Source organism: Centroberyx affinis, unplaced genomic scaffold, assembly GCF_046629955.1.
Source record: "Centroberyx affinis isolate AG114_WGS23_722 - 3 ecotype Tasmania unplaced genomic scaffold, CSIRO-AGI_Caff_v1 ptg008366l_1, whole genome shotgun sequence".
Lineage (NCBI taxonomy): Eukaryota > Metazoa > Chordata > Actinopteri > Beryciformes > Berycidae > Centroberyx > Centroberyx affinis.
Window position 1 is genome coordinate 73,645 of NW_027284156.1, and position 15,195 is coordinate 88,839.

Here is a 15,195-nt window from a genome sequence, read left to right on the forward strand (position 1 = left end):
TGGTTGGTCCACAAAAATTTCCCCACCCTCTGGCGGCCTGTAGCCGCACAGTGTGTGTACGTGGTCGCAGCTATTGTGAATTCACGCTTGTTTCCTTTGTTTTTTTCCCCGGCCTGTATTTGGGGCCGGCCTTTATTTGTTCGTGTCGACCACGGCCCCGGCCGTTATCGGAGACCCGGCTTTTAATTGACTACCGGCCACTATTAGAGAAAATACGGTATATATATGCCACGATAAATGCCAATTTTTTATGTTTTTGTCATGATGCCGCTTCCTTCCTTTTAATCTCAGTGGGACTACGGTATTAAAAAATGGTTCAATAAAGTAAAAGGTGATACTGTATATATAAGAAGAGGCGTTCATCTTATGTGAGAAAAACACGTGAATATGATATGACAGCACACAGAAGGCCTGCTGCAGCCTGGATCCAGCCTGGATCCAGCCTGGCTCGGTGAAGTTTGCTCTTCAGTACCGCGTCCAACCGATCTGCTTTGAAGTTCCTTCTCTGCTGGACAGAAACGGGCTCAGGCTCCTTTTCACACAGTTTTGTAAACCATTTTTCTCAATATGAGGCCGTGAGCTAAAAGACAGCTTGGCCTCCTTTTTAACGGCTCATGGATGAATCGGTCTGGGCGTTTCTCTGAACCTCCTCTCCTCTCCTCTCCTCTCCTCTCCTCTCCTCTCCTCTCCTCTCCTCTCCTCTCCTCTCCTCTCCTCTCCTCTCCTCTCCTCTCCGAGCAGAAAACGCAGCGTGAGCTCGCCGACCGCCTCGCCGAAGCTTCACACTGCTGCACTTTACTGTAGAGGAACCTTGTATTATTAATTTGAGTCAGCCTGTCTGCGTTCCCCTGAGGATCCCCGTGTTTTATTTCCTATAGCTCTCTGCTCTCTGCCTGTCCCTGCAGTATGGACGGATATGGAAAATAGAAATAAAACACAGAGTCGACTCGTGTGAACGAGCGGAGCGCCGCGTCCGGAGAGGAAAGAGGAAAAAATCAAAGCCGAGACAACTCCAAGTCCAAAGTCGACGGCTCGGCTGCGCGCATCCCTGAATAATTTACACTGCGGGTCATGTTTAAGTCATAAATGGGATTACAAATTCACGTCAGTTTCTCCTCACTCCGCTCACTAACAGGCTGAGTGGAAACAAAGCGGAGACGCTACAGTCCAAGCCTGCAAACGAGCGACTGATTAGCTCAAAGGCCCTGCGAGGAATTCCCGCTTTGAAAAGGCCGTGACTTTCCTGCTGTCAGCGGGATTCACTGATATCAGCGATGTGTGGAATATGTGGAAATGAATTTTGAGGAAGCGAACTCATAAAAGGGCTTGTGAACGCAGAGGTATCCCGCCGCGCCGCGCCGCGCCGACCCCAGCAGCTCAGACTCTGTGATTCCATTTTGTCATTGTTGTTGTTGTTGTTGTTGTTGTCGTTGCCGTCGTCAACAAAGCTTCTCCTCATCGTAGAAAGCGCCGGCTGTGATCTGAAGCCGGCTTTGATCACACTCCAGATAAATTATTGAGGATGATAGTTGATGTTGATGGGGGGGGGGGGGGGGTCAGGGTAATGTCTTTGGACTGTGGAGGGGGGGGGGGGGTACACTCACCTGGGAGAGCTGGGAGAGAAGAAGAATCCCATGATGCATCAGGAGGAGAGGAGAGAGGAGGAAAGAGGAGAGGAGAAAGAAAAAAAAGAAAATGCAATCATTAAATTATTAAAACCAGCTTTAATGTACTTATCAGAAATTTCTCAACTTGATGTCCAAGTTACGAAACAAACCAAACCAGAATTAATGTAATGCGTTTTCATACAAAAAAAGGTCAATTTTTGTCAGTGATGTAACCCTATAGCCCATTATTTCATAAAGCTTCTCCACTGTCTGTTCTAAACAGCCGGTGTCTGGTCGCTCTTTCCTGGGAAAAATCCTCTGCCGCACAGGAAGTGATGCGTTTTTACGTTTCCGGTTTGTTTGGAATCAACAGAAGAAGAAGAACTGGGTAGTGAGCATGAGCAGCGAGAGCCACCATGGCTGAACAGACAGAGAGAAGAGAAACTCAAAACTGCAGCTACAGAAAATCCAAGCTCCGCCCACACTGTTTGATTGACAGGTGATCTGTGGGAAGAGCAGTGCAGAAACACCACAGTGAGGCTGAGGGACAAAGACGGAGACTGAATGAACAGGAATCTTGTGTATTACCACTTTAATCACATCTCTACTGTAATTAGAAGCCAAGGATGCAGATCACATCAGAAAATGAAAAGTTTACATTGAGGTTCCAGCGTTAAAGTCTGTGTTCAGAAATGTTACAGACTCTTTTCAGACAGTTTTCATGCCAACGAGCTCTAAAGAACAGGTCCCCATTGACTTCAGTTGTTTTGGAGAAGGCTGCTACCAAGTTGTGCTGCAGCCTCCCTGTGTGTTATATGGACTAACAAATTTCACCTGTGTTTCATTTGGCATGAGGGGGGAGTAGATGATGACAGAATTTTTATTTTTGGGTGAACTATTCCTTTAAAAGTATTTTATATTCCCCCTCCCCCCCCCATCTAAACACATCTACTGTTTACTTATTTATCTGTCGGTCGGTCCGCTCTGCTCCCTCTGCTTTATGAAGCTGCTGTTTCTACACCCTGCGTTTCATTGAGACGCCCAACCTGTTTTACTTATTCATGTCTCCATGCATCACAGTTACATTCTCTGGCCTTCCTCCGCACCTTCCCCCCCCCGCCCCGCCCCACCCCATCTTGTTTTTATGCCGAGAGGTTTAAAATATGGATGACTGTATATTCAGGACCTTCTGTTTGTCGTCTCGGAGGGTGAAAGCTGCAGGCGACAGGCTCAGACACAGTGACCAGTGTTTCTGTCAGAGAACAGGAAGCTTCTGGATCCTCCTCTGCTGCAACAGCTCAGCTCCACTGGACAGGAGACTAGTGCTGAGACTAGTTCTAGGCACAGAGTCGGACTGGTTCTGAGACCAGTTCTGGTTCTGAGCCGCTGTCCAATGCAGTGCAGCATCATCACCTGAACTGCTTTCTGCCACTTGCCTTACTGCTTGTACACAATTCATCCACCAGTCTGACGTACCTGAATCCTCGGTGCGATCTCACCACCATTTTATTGTCCAGGTCTGTTTATTGTCTTTGCGCTTGTCAGTTCTTATTAGCTTGTTCTTTTAATAGGTCTGTTTATTATTCTTTTTTATCTCACTATCTGACTCACTCCCCCCCCCCCTTATCTCTCAGCTCTGCCAATAATCCTGGAAACTGAAGCTTCACTGCATGCAGATGCTCTGCTGTCTCCTCTCTCCTGCCTCCTCCCTCCTCTCTCCTGTCTCCTCCCTCCTGTCTCCTGCCTCCTCTTTCCTCCCTCCTGCCTCCTCTCTCCTCCCTCCTCTCTCCTCTCTCCTCCCTCCTGCCTCCTCTCTCCTGCCTCCTCTCTCCTCCCTCCTCTCTCCTGCCTCCTCTGTCCTGTTTCCTCTCTCCTGCCTCCTCTCTCCTGCCTCCCCTCTCCTGCCTCCTCTCTCCTGCCTCCTCTCTCCTCTCTCCTGCCTCCTCCCTCCTCTCTCCTGCCTCCTCCCTCCTCTCTCCTGCCTCCTCTCTCCTGTCTCCTCTGTCCTGCCTCCTCTCTCCTGCCTCCTCTCTCCTCCCTCCTGCCTCCTCTCTCCTGCCTCCTCTCTCCTGCCTCCTCTCTCCTGCCTCCTCTCTCCTCCCTCCTGCCTCCTCTCTCCTGCCTCCTGTCTCCTCTCTCCTGCCTCCTCACTCCTGCCTCCTGCCTCCTGCCTCCTATCTCCTCACTCCTGCCTCCTCTCTCCTGCCTCCTCTCTCCTGTCTCCTCAGCTGATCTGTGCTGTACTGCAGGTGGTTTCTACAGGTCATTCCTGACCGGGCCGTGTGCAGCGGTGGTTTAAAACTCTATAGAGTTAATGCTAATGCTAACTACCACCGCATTACCATCGTAGCTTTATACAACAGTTAGTTCCGGTCGAGCAATTTGATTGGACAAGAGGCATTCCATGAGTGTTGATATACAGTATAACAGCACTGGGACGCTGTACTGTTCTAATGTAACCATTGATCACACAAAATTCTAACTTCATTCAACAACCGCCAACCGCCATCTAGCAACAGCGCAAATATGGATATATTTCCCGAAAATAACATTTGACCTAAATTATGAATGGTCGTCAGAGGAGGACGAGGGGGAGGAAGGTAAGCGGAATTCGTCTGTGCAAACTTCCAGGTTTGCTAATATTACATCAGCAGACCTTGTCGAATTAGAGAAAAACAAAAATGAAGCAAACACTGCAAGGCAAACAGTATGGGCTGTGAACTGCTTCCAAACTTCCAAATCCATTGAGAAGACCGAGCTGAATGCAGTTTTGAGGCAGTTTAATGGATCAATACGGAAGACCAAATGGGAGCTCTATGGGATAAGCAGTTATCTCGGGCTAATAACGTTTTTAAAAGGCGTCGTGAAACAGATTAGAAGAGCTGGGAAAGACAGAACACACCATCCCCCGATTTCACCTGAAGTCCAGCTCATCTTAAAGCATTCTGCAGCACTACGTCCAGACGATCCAAAAGGTTTACTGAACGAGGTCTGGTATGATATTCAGTTGCATTTTGGACACAGGGGCAAAGAGGGGAATCGGGCTCTTAAGCCTGATTCATTCACCCTAAAATGCGATGAGAATGGAGCAAAGTGCGACTGTTGTAATTTTAGACAGTTGTACTGCGACTTTCTTGATTTGCAAAATTATCTTTTAAATTGACAAAACATCATATGTGTAATTCATGGCACAATTCAAATGGGATCAAACAATTATTTGTCTCTCGCCGTTGACTACTGTACATATTTTTTCCGAAATAAGGTCCCATGGTGGTCCAGAGGAAGGGGCGGGGCTTAGGCTCTCTATAACAGCTTGAGGGCTTCTGCTGCCAACAACACACAGCACCTGGCTGCAGCTCGTACATCAGAACGCTCCCTCAGGCATTATTTCTGTATTATGCAGTTTGTGCCTGGCAGTCAGCTGCCTGGTGTTCTTCAGTCCAGTGGAGAGTCTGATGTGAGAAGGTGTGAGAACAACCACAACACCTCTGTCTTTCATTCCTGACTCACAAAATCAATGAGAGCCGCTGTCTTACCTAGAAATCAATAGAAGCAAGGCTGCCTGCTCCTGACTCTGCAGCCTCATCCAGGTGAGGTTTCTGTGTGTGTGTGTGTGTGTGTGTGTGTGTGTGTGTGTGTGTGTCTGTGTGTTTGTGTGAGAGAACAACTGATTTAATATGCGTGTACTGTATGTCTGACCATGTGTGCATGTGTGTGTGAGTGTTTTTATATATGTATTTGTGTGTGTGTGTGTGTGTGTGTGTGCGTGTGTGTGTGATTTGGCTGAGCTGAAGTCATGCTCAGTCGGTTTTTCAGACTCTTATCCTGCACTCAACCAGGTCACTGGTTGCCATGGTGACACCATGTAACGCCACCGCTCGCTGTTCTGCGGCCGACCCTGACCTCTGACCTCGCTGTGGAGGAGGACGACAGAAAAGAGCCTATCCCAGCATGCACTGGGGCAGAAGGCAGAGAAACCAAAGATAACAGAGGAAGAAGGAAGATACTGCACACTGTTCATATAGAAACCCCTGTGGAGAAGTGAAGGGGCGGAGAATTCATCTCACACACGAGTACAACTGTCTAACATGACAACATTACTACACAACGCATCAGGGCTTCTGGTGATGATATGATGATTTTGGGATATCGTGACACAATTCTGCTTTCTGAACTGATGATATCAAGCAAATTCAGGGGGTCACGTCCCCCTGTGTACCCCCAAATCTACTCTTATGACACTTAAATAAAGGTGATTTTTGTTGAGCTGACCTATGACCTTCCAGTCTCAGCATGCTTCTCTCTTCTTCAGTCCATCACCATTTTTTTCTTTTTATAAACTTTATTAGCTCTTTTTAAATTAATTTTATCCTATATTTCATATCTGTGTTATTTACGTTGTGTAAAGCACTTTGAATTGCCTTTGTGTATGAATTGTGTGATATAAATAAACTTACCAAACTCTGAGTTGACTGGTAAAACTCTAACCTTGATGAATACTGTTCTAACGATGCAACAAAAAACGTCTTTGTCAGTTTGATGAAATATTGCTTGATTCAGGCCCTGAGTGTTTCTTTCCTCTCGTCTGTCTCAGTGACTTGTTGGTGTTCCAGCTGTGTGTCCTGCAGCGTTTAAATCATCAGACTGAGCAGAGGAACCATCAGCTGTTATCTGAGTGTGTTGGAGCCGAGGTCGAGGCCGGCAGCCTGACTCTGCTGCCGCTACTGACTGATGGATGGCTCATTGTTCACTCACTCACTCATTCATTCACTCACTCACTCGCTCGAATGGCTCATTGTTGGCACTCACTCACTCACTCATTCACTCAGATGAATGGCTCATTGTTGTCACTCACTCACTCACTCACTCAGATGAATGGCTCATTGTTGGCACTCACTCACTCACCTAGATGGATGGCTCATTGTTGTCACTCACTCACTCATTCACTCAAACACTCACACACTCACTCACTCACTCACCTAGATGGATGGCTCATTGTTGTCACTCACTCACTCACTCACCTAGATGGATGGCTCATTGTTGTCACTCACTCACTCACTCACTCACTCACCTAGATGGATGGCTCATTGTTGTCACTCACTCACTCACACGCTCACTCACTCACTCACACACTCACTCACTCACCTAGATGGATGGCTCATTGTTGACACTCTCACTCTCACACTCTCACTCTCACTCTCACTCTCACTCTCACTCTCACTCTCACTCTCACACTCACACTCACACTCACACTCTCACACTCACTCACTCAATCCTGGGTTCAATTCATGTTGCCACAACAACCAAACAGACACTTATCACGCAACAGATTCCTATTACTTGGCAGAAATTACTATTAAAATACAATGAAAGAGCGACACAGACAGAAATGCACACACACACACACACACACACACTCGAGTGAGACAAACACACACACCACACACATGCACTCGCATAAACACACACACATATAACCAGTCAGACACACACACACAAACAGACAATGCACACAAGGACAAGTACAGACACATAGAGACGCACACACTCACACGTATGCATGCGCAGACACAAAGACACACCCAGAGACGCACATTCACACACACACACACACATACACACACACCCAGAGACGCACACACACACACACACACACTCTACCCAGGGTTCAATTCACGTTGCCACAACAACCAGACAGACTCTTATCCAACACATGGTTTCCTATTAAAACAGACAGGCAGAGCGGCTCAGTAGCTTCCCAAAAAGCGATTAATTTGCATTTAACATTGTTTCCTCCATGTACAGACTGTTTTCTAACCCAGACTCAGCCAGCGGAAGATTATCTCTGAGTGTCCTTAACCCTGATTTCATTCTGAGTAATAAAGTGGCTGCTTATAGACAGGGAGGAAGTGAAGGAGAAAAAGTTCCAATTGTGAACAAACTCTCACTTCTCCAACAGAACTTGAAAGTTATCACGTCCACCAAGAAATCACAGACACTGGCAGATAAAAGCCGGTCATTGTCCTTTCAACAGCAGCCCAGATTCCTTTCAATTATAGATGATTCACCCCCCCCCCAACTCCCCCTCCCCCTCTATCTTCCTCCTTTTCCTCTTCATTCTCCTGCTCCCTCATTCCTCTTTCTTTCAGTCGAAGCCATTTCTGTCCCTCCGTACACCTTCGGAGCCAGCGTCTCTTTCCGCCTCCCGTCTCCATTTTTCATGCATGTAATCCTTTAATGGAGTTAGCCAATGGGGAAATAATGGAGCGGCCAGATGGGGGGGATCCATCTAATCCCACATGATTCTGCGTGTGTTTAAAATAGAAACGTCCGGACGGCAGCTCGGTCCTCTGGGTACCGCCGCTCCGCTCTGTCGCACCGACCCGGGGTTAGAGAGCGCGTCCCGTAACCTGAGAGTCACAGGTCCGATCCCTGTGTCCGTCCCACAGACTGTAAAACTGATGGAGTAGTGAGTGTGATGTCACCCATTGGCCTCTGAAGGGTTTTGAAGCCTGGAGATTGCGTTTACGGTCGGTGCCATGTTGACGATGTTTGGACCCGGAGCAGCCAAACAGAGGCAGAGGGCGGAGCCAAGGTGGAGGGGGCGGAGTTTGGGTCGTCTGCAGAGCCACAGCTCCACCTACTATTGGCCCGTAATCGTTGATCTGTCAATCACTAGGAAAACAACCCATTTTATATCCATTATGTAAGGGATAATGCCCGATGAGGTGTCCATTATCAGGAATTAATGGATGACAGGGAGTCCATTAATTCCTAATAATGGACACCTCGAAGGCCATTATCCTGCTTATACCATGGTCACTTGCCAAAGAAAAAAAAATGAAGACCATTAATTTATATTTTCATGCGTTTTGTAATCAAAATCTAAAGTTTTTCACAAGCCATAACTCGGGTTTGACTAATACCTGGAACAACCATTACCATCCCATAAGGTTCTTATGCAATGGAAACGTTGTTCACTGCTCCAGTAAATAGGACGAACCTTAGATAGGACTTGGCAGTGGGAGATATTTCTAGTCCGCTCAGCTCATAGAACCCTTTGGCTCAGCTATGAGCCAGAAAGCTAATGTTATGCTAGCAACATTCAAAGTCAATAACAAACAGTAAATATAATTTGTCCCCAAATCAATATCAAGATTTTCACCAACATACAAATTGTAAACGGAGGCTTTGACTGCGTCCCTGTTGCTATGGTTACTCATTTTAGATACAGGCTGATGCTACGTAGCCAGCGCATTAATTTAGAACGGTGAACAGACAGTTTCACTAGAACTATTTAGTAGGTGTCCATTATCAGGAATTAATGGACACCCTGCAGCCAATCAGAATCGAGTATTCACCCAGACCATGGTATAAATCCTGTTAATGGCATGATTATTTTGAAAATATCCATAAGTACACACATTAGAAGAAGTGAAATTAGCTACTGAGACCAAAGCCTCTTGTGGAAAAAAATTTATTGACTTCATATTTTTAGCAAAAGTTGTGTTGTGGTCCGTTGACTTCATGGAGTTGGGCGGTTTGGAGTCTTTTTGGAGCCGGACTCTAGCGGACGTTAGAGGAACTGAACTTCAGGATTCACTGGTGGTTTTGGCCTCTTGGTCTATTTTTATCAAAACCTGCTGACTCATTTCCTCGCCTCTGTAGCACTTGTTGTGAGAGAAGTCAAAAAAAAAAAATGAAGCGAAACTACCCAAGTGGCACAGACAAACAAAAAAGAGCGAGGAAAACAAAAGCTTTGCTGACAACTTTCTCTCATCCAAGAATCAACTGCTGCTTGTGTTTGCTGCTAGTGATATTCCTGCTGCCTGTGAGCTCAGAGTCAGTGAAGCAAGCGTTCACTCCAACAGCAACACTGATGGTGAGTGTGCTGCCGGAAACATGAGAAATAGTGAGAATAATGATGAAGATGAAGAGAATGGTGAGTAGCATCAAATTATGGTGAGTATCATTGTTTTGTAAGTCAGGACAGATCAGCTCCAGAGTTCTTGTCCAGCCGTTACATGAAGGTAAAGGCCAGTTTATACGTCTGCATTGTACCACCATAGGTCTTTGCGGTGCTGCTGTAGCTTAAGCTCCTCCCCAAAAATTCAATAGGGTGACGCAAGACCGCAAGAGCTGTGATTGGCCGCTCGGTGTCTCCTCCTCCTGTATGGGTCGCTGTGGGCCGATAGTGAAGACAACATGCAGCAGATGGAAGAGAGACGAGCTGAGGAGGTTCAGATATGTTCATCTGGACGACAGCTCATCTCCCAGTTTTAAAGACACCAGATGAACTGAAATATCCACAACATGAGCTTCAGAGAACGTAAACACTTCTGTTATTACTGCTGTGTTAACAAAGCTCCACACTGCTGTCTAGTGTTTCGGTGTTCTAGGCACAAAATCACCAACGCAGAACTATAAACGCTCGGACCGCTGTAGGTAGCTAGAGCAACACTTTGAGGCAGAAGTATAACTCAGGGCTCCCACACCTTCTTAAACATCAAATTCAAGGACTTTTCAATGACTTTCCCGCCCCAATTCCCTCAATATTCAAGGACCCAACACGGCACAGTTTGAGACACGGATCGAGGTTAATTACTGTTACAACACTGAGAATATTCCACTTCAGTCACTCATGCACGCAGGTGACCGTTGCACTTCCTCCAGGCAGGTGGCGAGTGAAACAAGGAACACAGACGGCAGGAGACACACATGCAGACAGCAGAACGAAGCCTACTTACTAACATTAAGTAAAAAAAAATATCAAAAGAACTTCAATTTCTATTCTTGCACAAAATATATAAATTCAAGTACTTTCAATGACCCATGTCTATTGATGTTTATTTTCTTTCAAGGCCTTGATTTTTTTTTCTCAAATTCACAAACCATCAAGGATTTCAAGGACCCGTGGGAACCTTGATAACTTGGTCTTAATGTGAAGAAAGATGGATTGAAAAGGGTGAAGTTTGGGGGGGCCCATGCTTGCCTTTGCCTAGAGCCCCCAAATCTGTAAGTCCGCCCCTGGGTGCAGTGCAGTGGAGTGCTGAGCGGCAGAGCGGTTATTAAATGAATCCATGTAAACCGAGTAACTAGAGAAATCACATAACTTCAAACCATGTAAACACTGTAATCAAAATATTACCTTAAGCTGATTACTCCCAGTATTAGTGCGCATGTAAACATAGACAGAATGTTTGGTTGGTGTAATTACTTGTTGTGTTATCATTATTATTTTGTGTATTATTGTATACTGTTGTATTATCTGCAGTACTCCCTATTTGTCTCATTCTTATCTGTATCTGATCCTCTGCTGATGAGATGACCCAGTTTCCCCACAGGGAAACGATGAAGTTTCATGTGATCTAATCAAACACCGGTGTGTAAAGAGTGTGTGTGTGTGTGTGTGTGTGTGTGTGTGTGTGTGACTCAGCGGGAGACGTGGAGAAGAACCTAATTCCTAATTACACTGAATGAAATTACACTGTGTGTAATTAGGCAGTGCTGACTGCCTAAACCCTCCTGGGAGCTTTAAAGTGCTAATCTTCAAGATGCTCTTTTTTTTATATTCAGTCTCCATCTTTGTCCCTCAGCCTCACTGTGGTGTTTCTGCACTGCTCTTCCCACAGATCACCTGTCAATCAAACAGTGTGGGGGCGGAGCTTAGATTTTCTGTTGATGCAGTTTGAGTTTCTCTTTTCTCTGTCTGTTCAGCCATGGTGGCTATCGCTGCTCATGCTAACTACCCAGTTCTTCTTCTTCTGTTGATTCCAAACAAACCGGGAAACGTAAAACACATCACTTCCTGTGCGGCAGAGGATTTTTCCCAGGAAAGAGCTACCAGGCACCGGCTGTTTAGAACAGACAGTGGAAAAGCTTTATGAACTGGAGATAGATGAGTGGCAGTCAGTGATAGATCAGCGCACATCTCTTCATATGAAAATGTCGCAGATGAGAAGAACAGCTGCAGCTCCAGGACTCACCTGCGGGGCGGCGATGTTCAGCGCGGGGTTCGCCAGCTCAAACCTCTCCTGGGATTTCTCCCTGGCCAGACGAGCCGCCTCCTTCACCTCCTTAAACTGCTCCGAGAACTGGAGGGGGAGAGGAGAGGAGAGGAGAGGAGAGGAGGGAATCATGAAGGGAAGGCTGAGTCTCTGTCTGCCATCCTAATCTGAAAACTCATGGCTGAAGGGAAAGTCTCCCTCTCTCTCTCTCTCTCTCTCCATTTTTGTTTTACTACTTCATTTTCTGTTTTACAAATGATAAAGGGAAAATCAAGTCCTTTATAATTGTTGTAGTATCTGCCGTTTCTGACCAGCAAAACGTAAAATGCCTTCTATTTCCGTTTTTCATTTGTGGATTTTGATGTGGATTTTTTAAATTTCTGTTTCTGGAAAGCAAATAGAACGACCGAAAAATACACGGACCACGAGGCTATGACTTTTAAATAGGAACGTTTTGATTTCGGGTTTTGGGTTGGGTTTGCGTTACAGTTGGGCTTAGTTTCGGGTCGGGCCTGAATATCACGAGCTGGGCTTCATTTCCAGGCCCGTGCAGACCTCTACCCCCCCACCCCACCCCCCCACCCCCCTCACCTGCTGCAGCTGCTGCTCGGTGGAGAAGCCCAGGCCGTACACGGTGTTGGCCCGGCTGTCCGCCCACTGGCCAAACTTCTGGGAGGTTTTGGTGAAGGTCATGTTGGGGGTGATGGTGCTGTTGATGATGGCCTGTCACCACGGAGAAGAAAAGCAGATCAGACGAAACCTGAATGATCCCAGTGGGGGAACTGGGACGCTGCTGTGGTGAATAACAGGATCCAGCAAAGAAGAACTGGATATTTATCAACGTAAAGCAAATGGAGCGTATTAAACATGAATACTCAAATGGTAACTGACTACATTTACTATGTTTGCACTGCCAAAAAATCATCTGAACAAGTCATTTAGTCGATTATTAGTCCTAGAAATGTTCAGTTTAATTTAAATTTTTTTTTTGCCAATGGGTTGAGATCATTTCACTTGTTTCCAATGCAAATCAACTTGTGTCCAGAATTTAGTAGAATCAAGAGTCATTTTCTTGACAGCAGTGCAGTGATCTGCCTTATTCTGACTGGTTTCAACAGACTGACTCTCATTTCTAGAAAATTCCTGAAACAAGTGAAGCTGCATTAGAAACAAGTGGAGTTATCTCTCCTCACTGCAGAATGTTTCTCTTGTTTAAGAAAAATAAGATTTGAAGACTGAATATGAAACTAAATGAGTTGTGAAAAATTGCTGTTTTTTGCAGTGTGTAGCCAGATTACTGTAATCCAGTTACATGTAATCTGTTACTCCCAGACCCTCGTTAGTACTGAGCAGCAGGAACCAGGACACACAGACGCTACAGACAGGATAAGGAGGTGTGTGTGTGTGTGTGTGTGTGTGTGTGTGTGTGTGCGTGTGAGATGTGTTTTCTGAATAGACCTCTCAAGTGTTTTCAAGGACTTTGATATTATATCCGGATTATATTCTTTCTCCTGTGGTGAAAATTAATGGGATTTTTGGATCCCATTTGCCACTAGTCCTGTTCTTAAACAATGTCAGAAATGACATATGCTGAAGTTATTACATATTTTAACATCTAACAACTATGGTGTGGAAGTTGGATTATCCTCTCTTGATAAAGCCACAAAATATTGGAATGCTAAGCCAAGTATGACTAGCCAATAATTTTTTTCATTGAAGAAATACAGAATACAGGAATGTCAATATTAGCATTGCACGTAGCTAAAGGCATTAACATAATTTCACACTCCTATTCATTTTCACATGATGTCACGCTTGAGAGGATAACAAATGATCATGTATATGTGGACAAGTTCAACGATGTGTGTGTGTGTGTGTGTATACTGTATATGCTACTGTATGTACTATACATGCTTGTGTGTGATATACATGTGTAATGTGTGTATGATGTGTATTCTGCATGAGTGAACAAGTAGCCCTATCACTGCATGAAAGTATGCATGCATGTACGTGTCTAAGAGGGGGGTGGGGGGGTGGAGGGGGTTAGGGGGTGTGTCCCACCTTAGTCCCGCCCACGCTGATGATGCGGTAGACGCTGCGGTTGGCATCATAGAAGAAGGACACGGTGACGGCGTGCTTGCTGGCCGGCAGCCAGTTCCGCTTGGTGGCCGGGTCGATCTGGAAGACATGAGCTCTGGAGCTGAAGATGGGCTGCTCCCTGCAGACACACAGCCGGGACAGGGACAGGGACAGGGACAGGGACAGGGACAGGGACAGGGACAGGGACAGGGACAGGGACAGGGACAGGGTCAGCTTATACCTCACTGTCTCCAACATCTAGAGCAGTGACTCTCAACCTCTTCATATCGAGAACCCCTAATTTAGTCCACATTAGAGCCACAGACCCCCATTTGATGAGATTTTGTCTAAATGAAATAATGGTGAAGTTTAACAATTCATCAATTTGCTGGGGACCCCCTGGAATCCCCTCGAGGACCCCTGGTGGTCCCCGGACTCCACGTTGAGAACCACTGATCTAGAGCATCCAGTCTGTAATAGCTCTGGCGGTAGAGTGCGAGTCAACACATCAACATTTTTCCCAGTGTTCAGAAAAAGTCAGTAGATTTGTTGCTGGTCGCTTTTAAGAAATAAAGTTGCCAGGAGAAAAGTGAAAAGTCGCCATATCTAGCAACAAATTCAGCAAATTGGTGACAGTGGCTAGGTAGCAAGCTAGCTACACTTACACTTTTGAATTTTATACCATGGTCTGGGTGAATACTTGATTGTGATTGGCTGCAGGGTGTCCATTAATTCCTGATAATGGACACCTACTAAGTAGTTCCAGTGAAACTGTCTGTTCACTGCTCTAAATTAATGCGCTGGCTACGTAGCATCAGCCTGTATCTAAAATGAGTAACCATAGCAACAGGGACGCAGTCAAAGCCTTCGTTTACTCTGTTCATTTGTTCGTGAAAATCTTGATATTGATTTGGTGACAATGACATGGCTGGATAGCTAGCTAGTCTTGTTGTTAAACATACTGTCAAATTATATTTACTGTTTGTTATTGACTTTGAATGTTGCTAGCATAACGTTAGCTTTCTGGCTCATAGCTGAGCCGAAGGGTTCTATGAGCTGAGCGGACTAGAAATATCTCCCGCTGCCAAGTCCTATCTAAGGTTCGACCTATTTACTGGAGGAGTGAACAACGTTTCCATTGCATAAGAACCTTATGGGATGGTAATGATTGTTCCAGGTATTAGTCAAACCCTCAGGTGTTACCAGGGAAACTGAGTTATGGCTTCTGAAAAACTTTAGATTTTGATTACAAAACGCATGAAAATTTAAAAATATATAAAATATACGGTCTTAATTTTTTTTCTTTGGCAAGTGACCATGGTATAAGCAGGATAATGCCCTTCGAGGAGTCCATAATCAGGAATGAATGGACTCCACTGCACGCCGGACAGTTCTGGCCTCCCCAACCACTTGGAAGCGTTCCATGACTGCTTATGAGCACAATAAAGCTGTACATTATAACTCCAATGGTATCGCTCCGCCTTGTTTACATTTAATTTATT

General features: G+C 45.6%; 1 protein-coding gene across 1 annotated transcript in view; it reads right to left on the minus strand.

Annotated features, from left to right (window-relative positions):
- Window positions 1–15,195, minus strand: part of LOC139640113 (homer protein homolog 3-like) — a 61,483-nt gene that overhangs the window by 23,607 nt on the left and 22,681 nt on the right. The window contains exons 2-5 of the mRNA XM_071514281.1: window positions 13,676–13,832; window positions 12,206–12,337; window positions 11,594–11,701; window positions 1,605–1,613 (exon numbers count right to left, since the gene is read on the minus strand). Of these exons, the coding sequence (XP_071370382.1) occupies window positions 1,605–1,613; window positions 11,594–11,701; window positions 12,206–12,337; window positions 13,676–13,832 (406 nt within the window). The remainder of the gene's footprint in view (window positions 1–1,604; window positions 1,614–11,593; window positions 11,702–12,205; window positions 12,338–13,675; window positions 13,833–15,195) is intronic.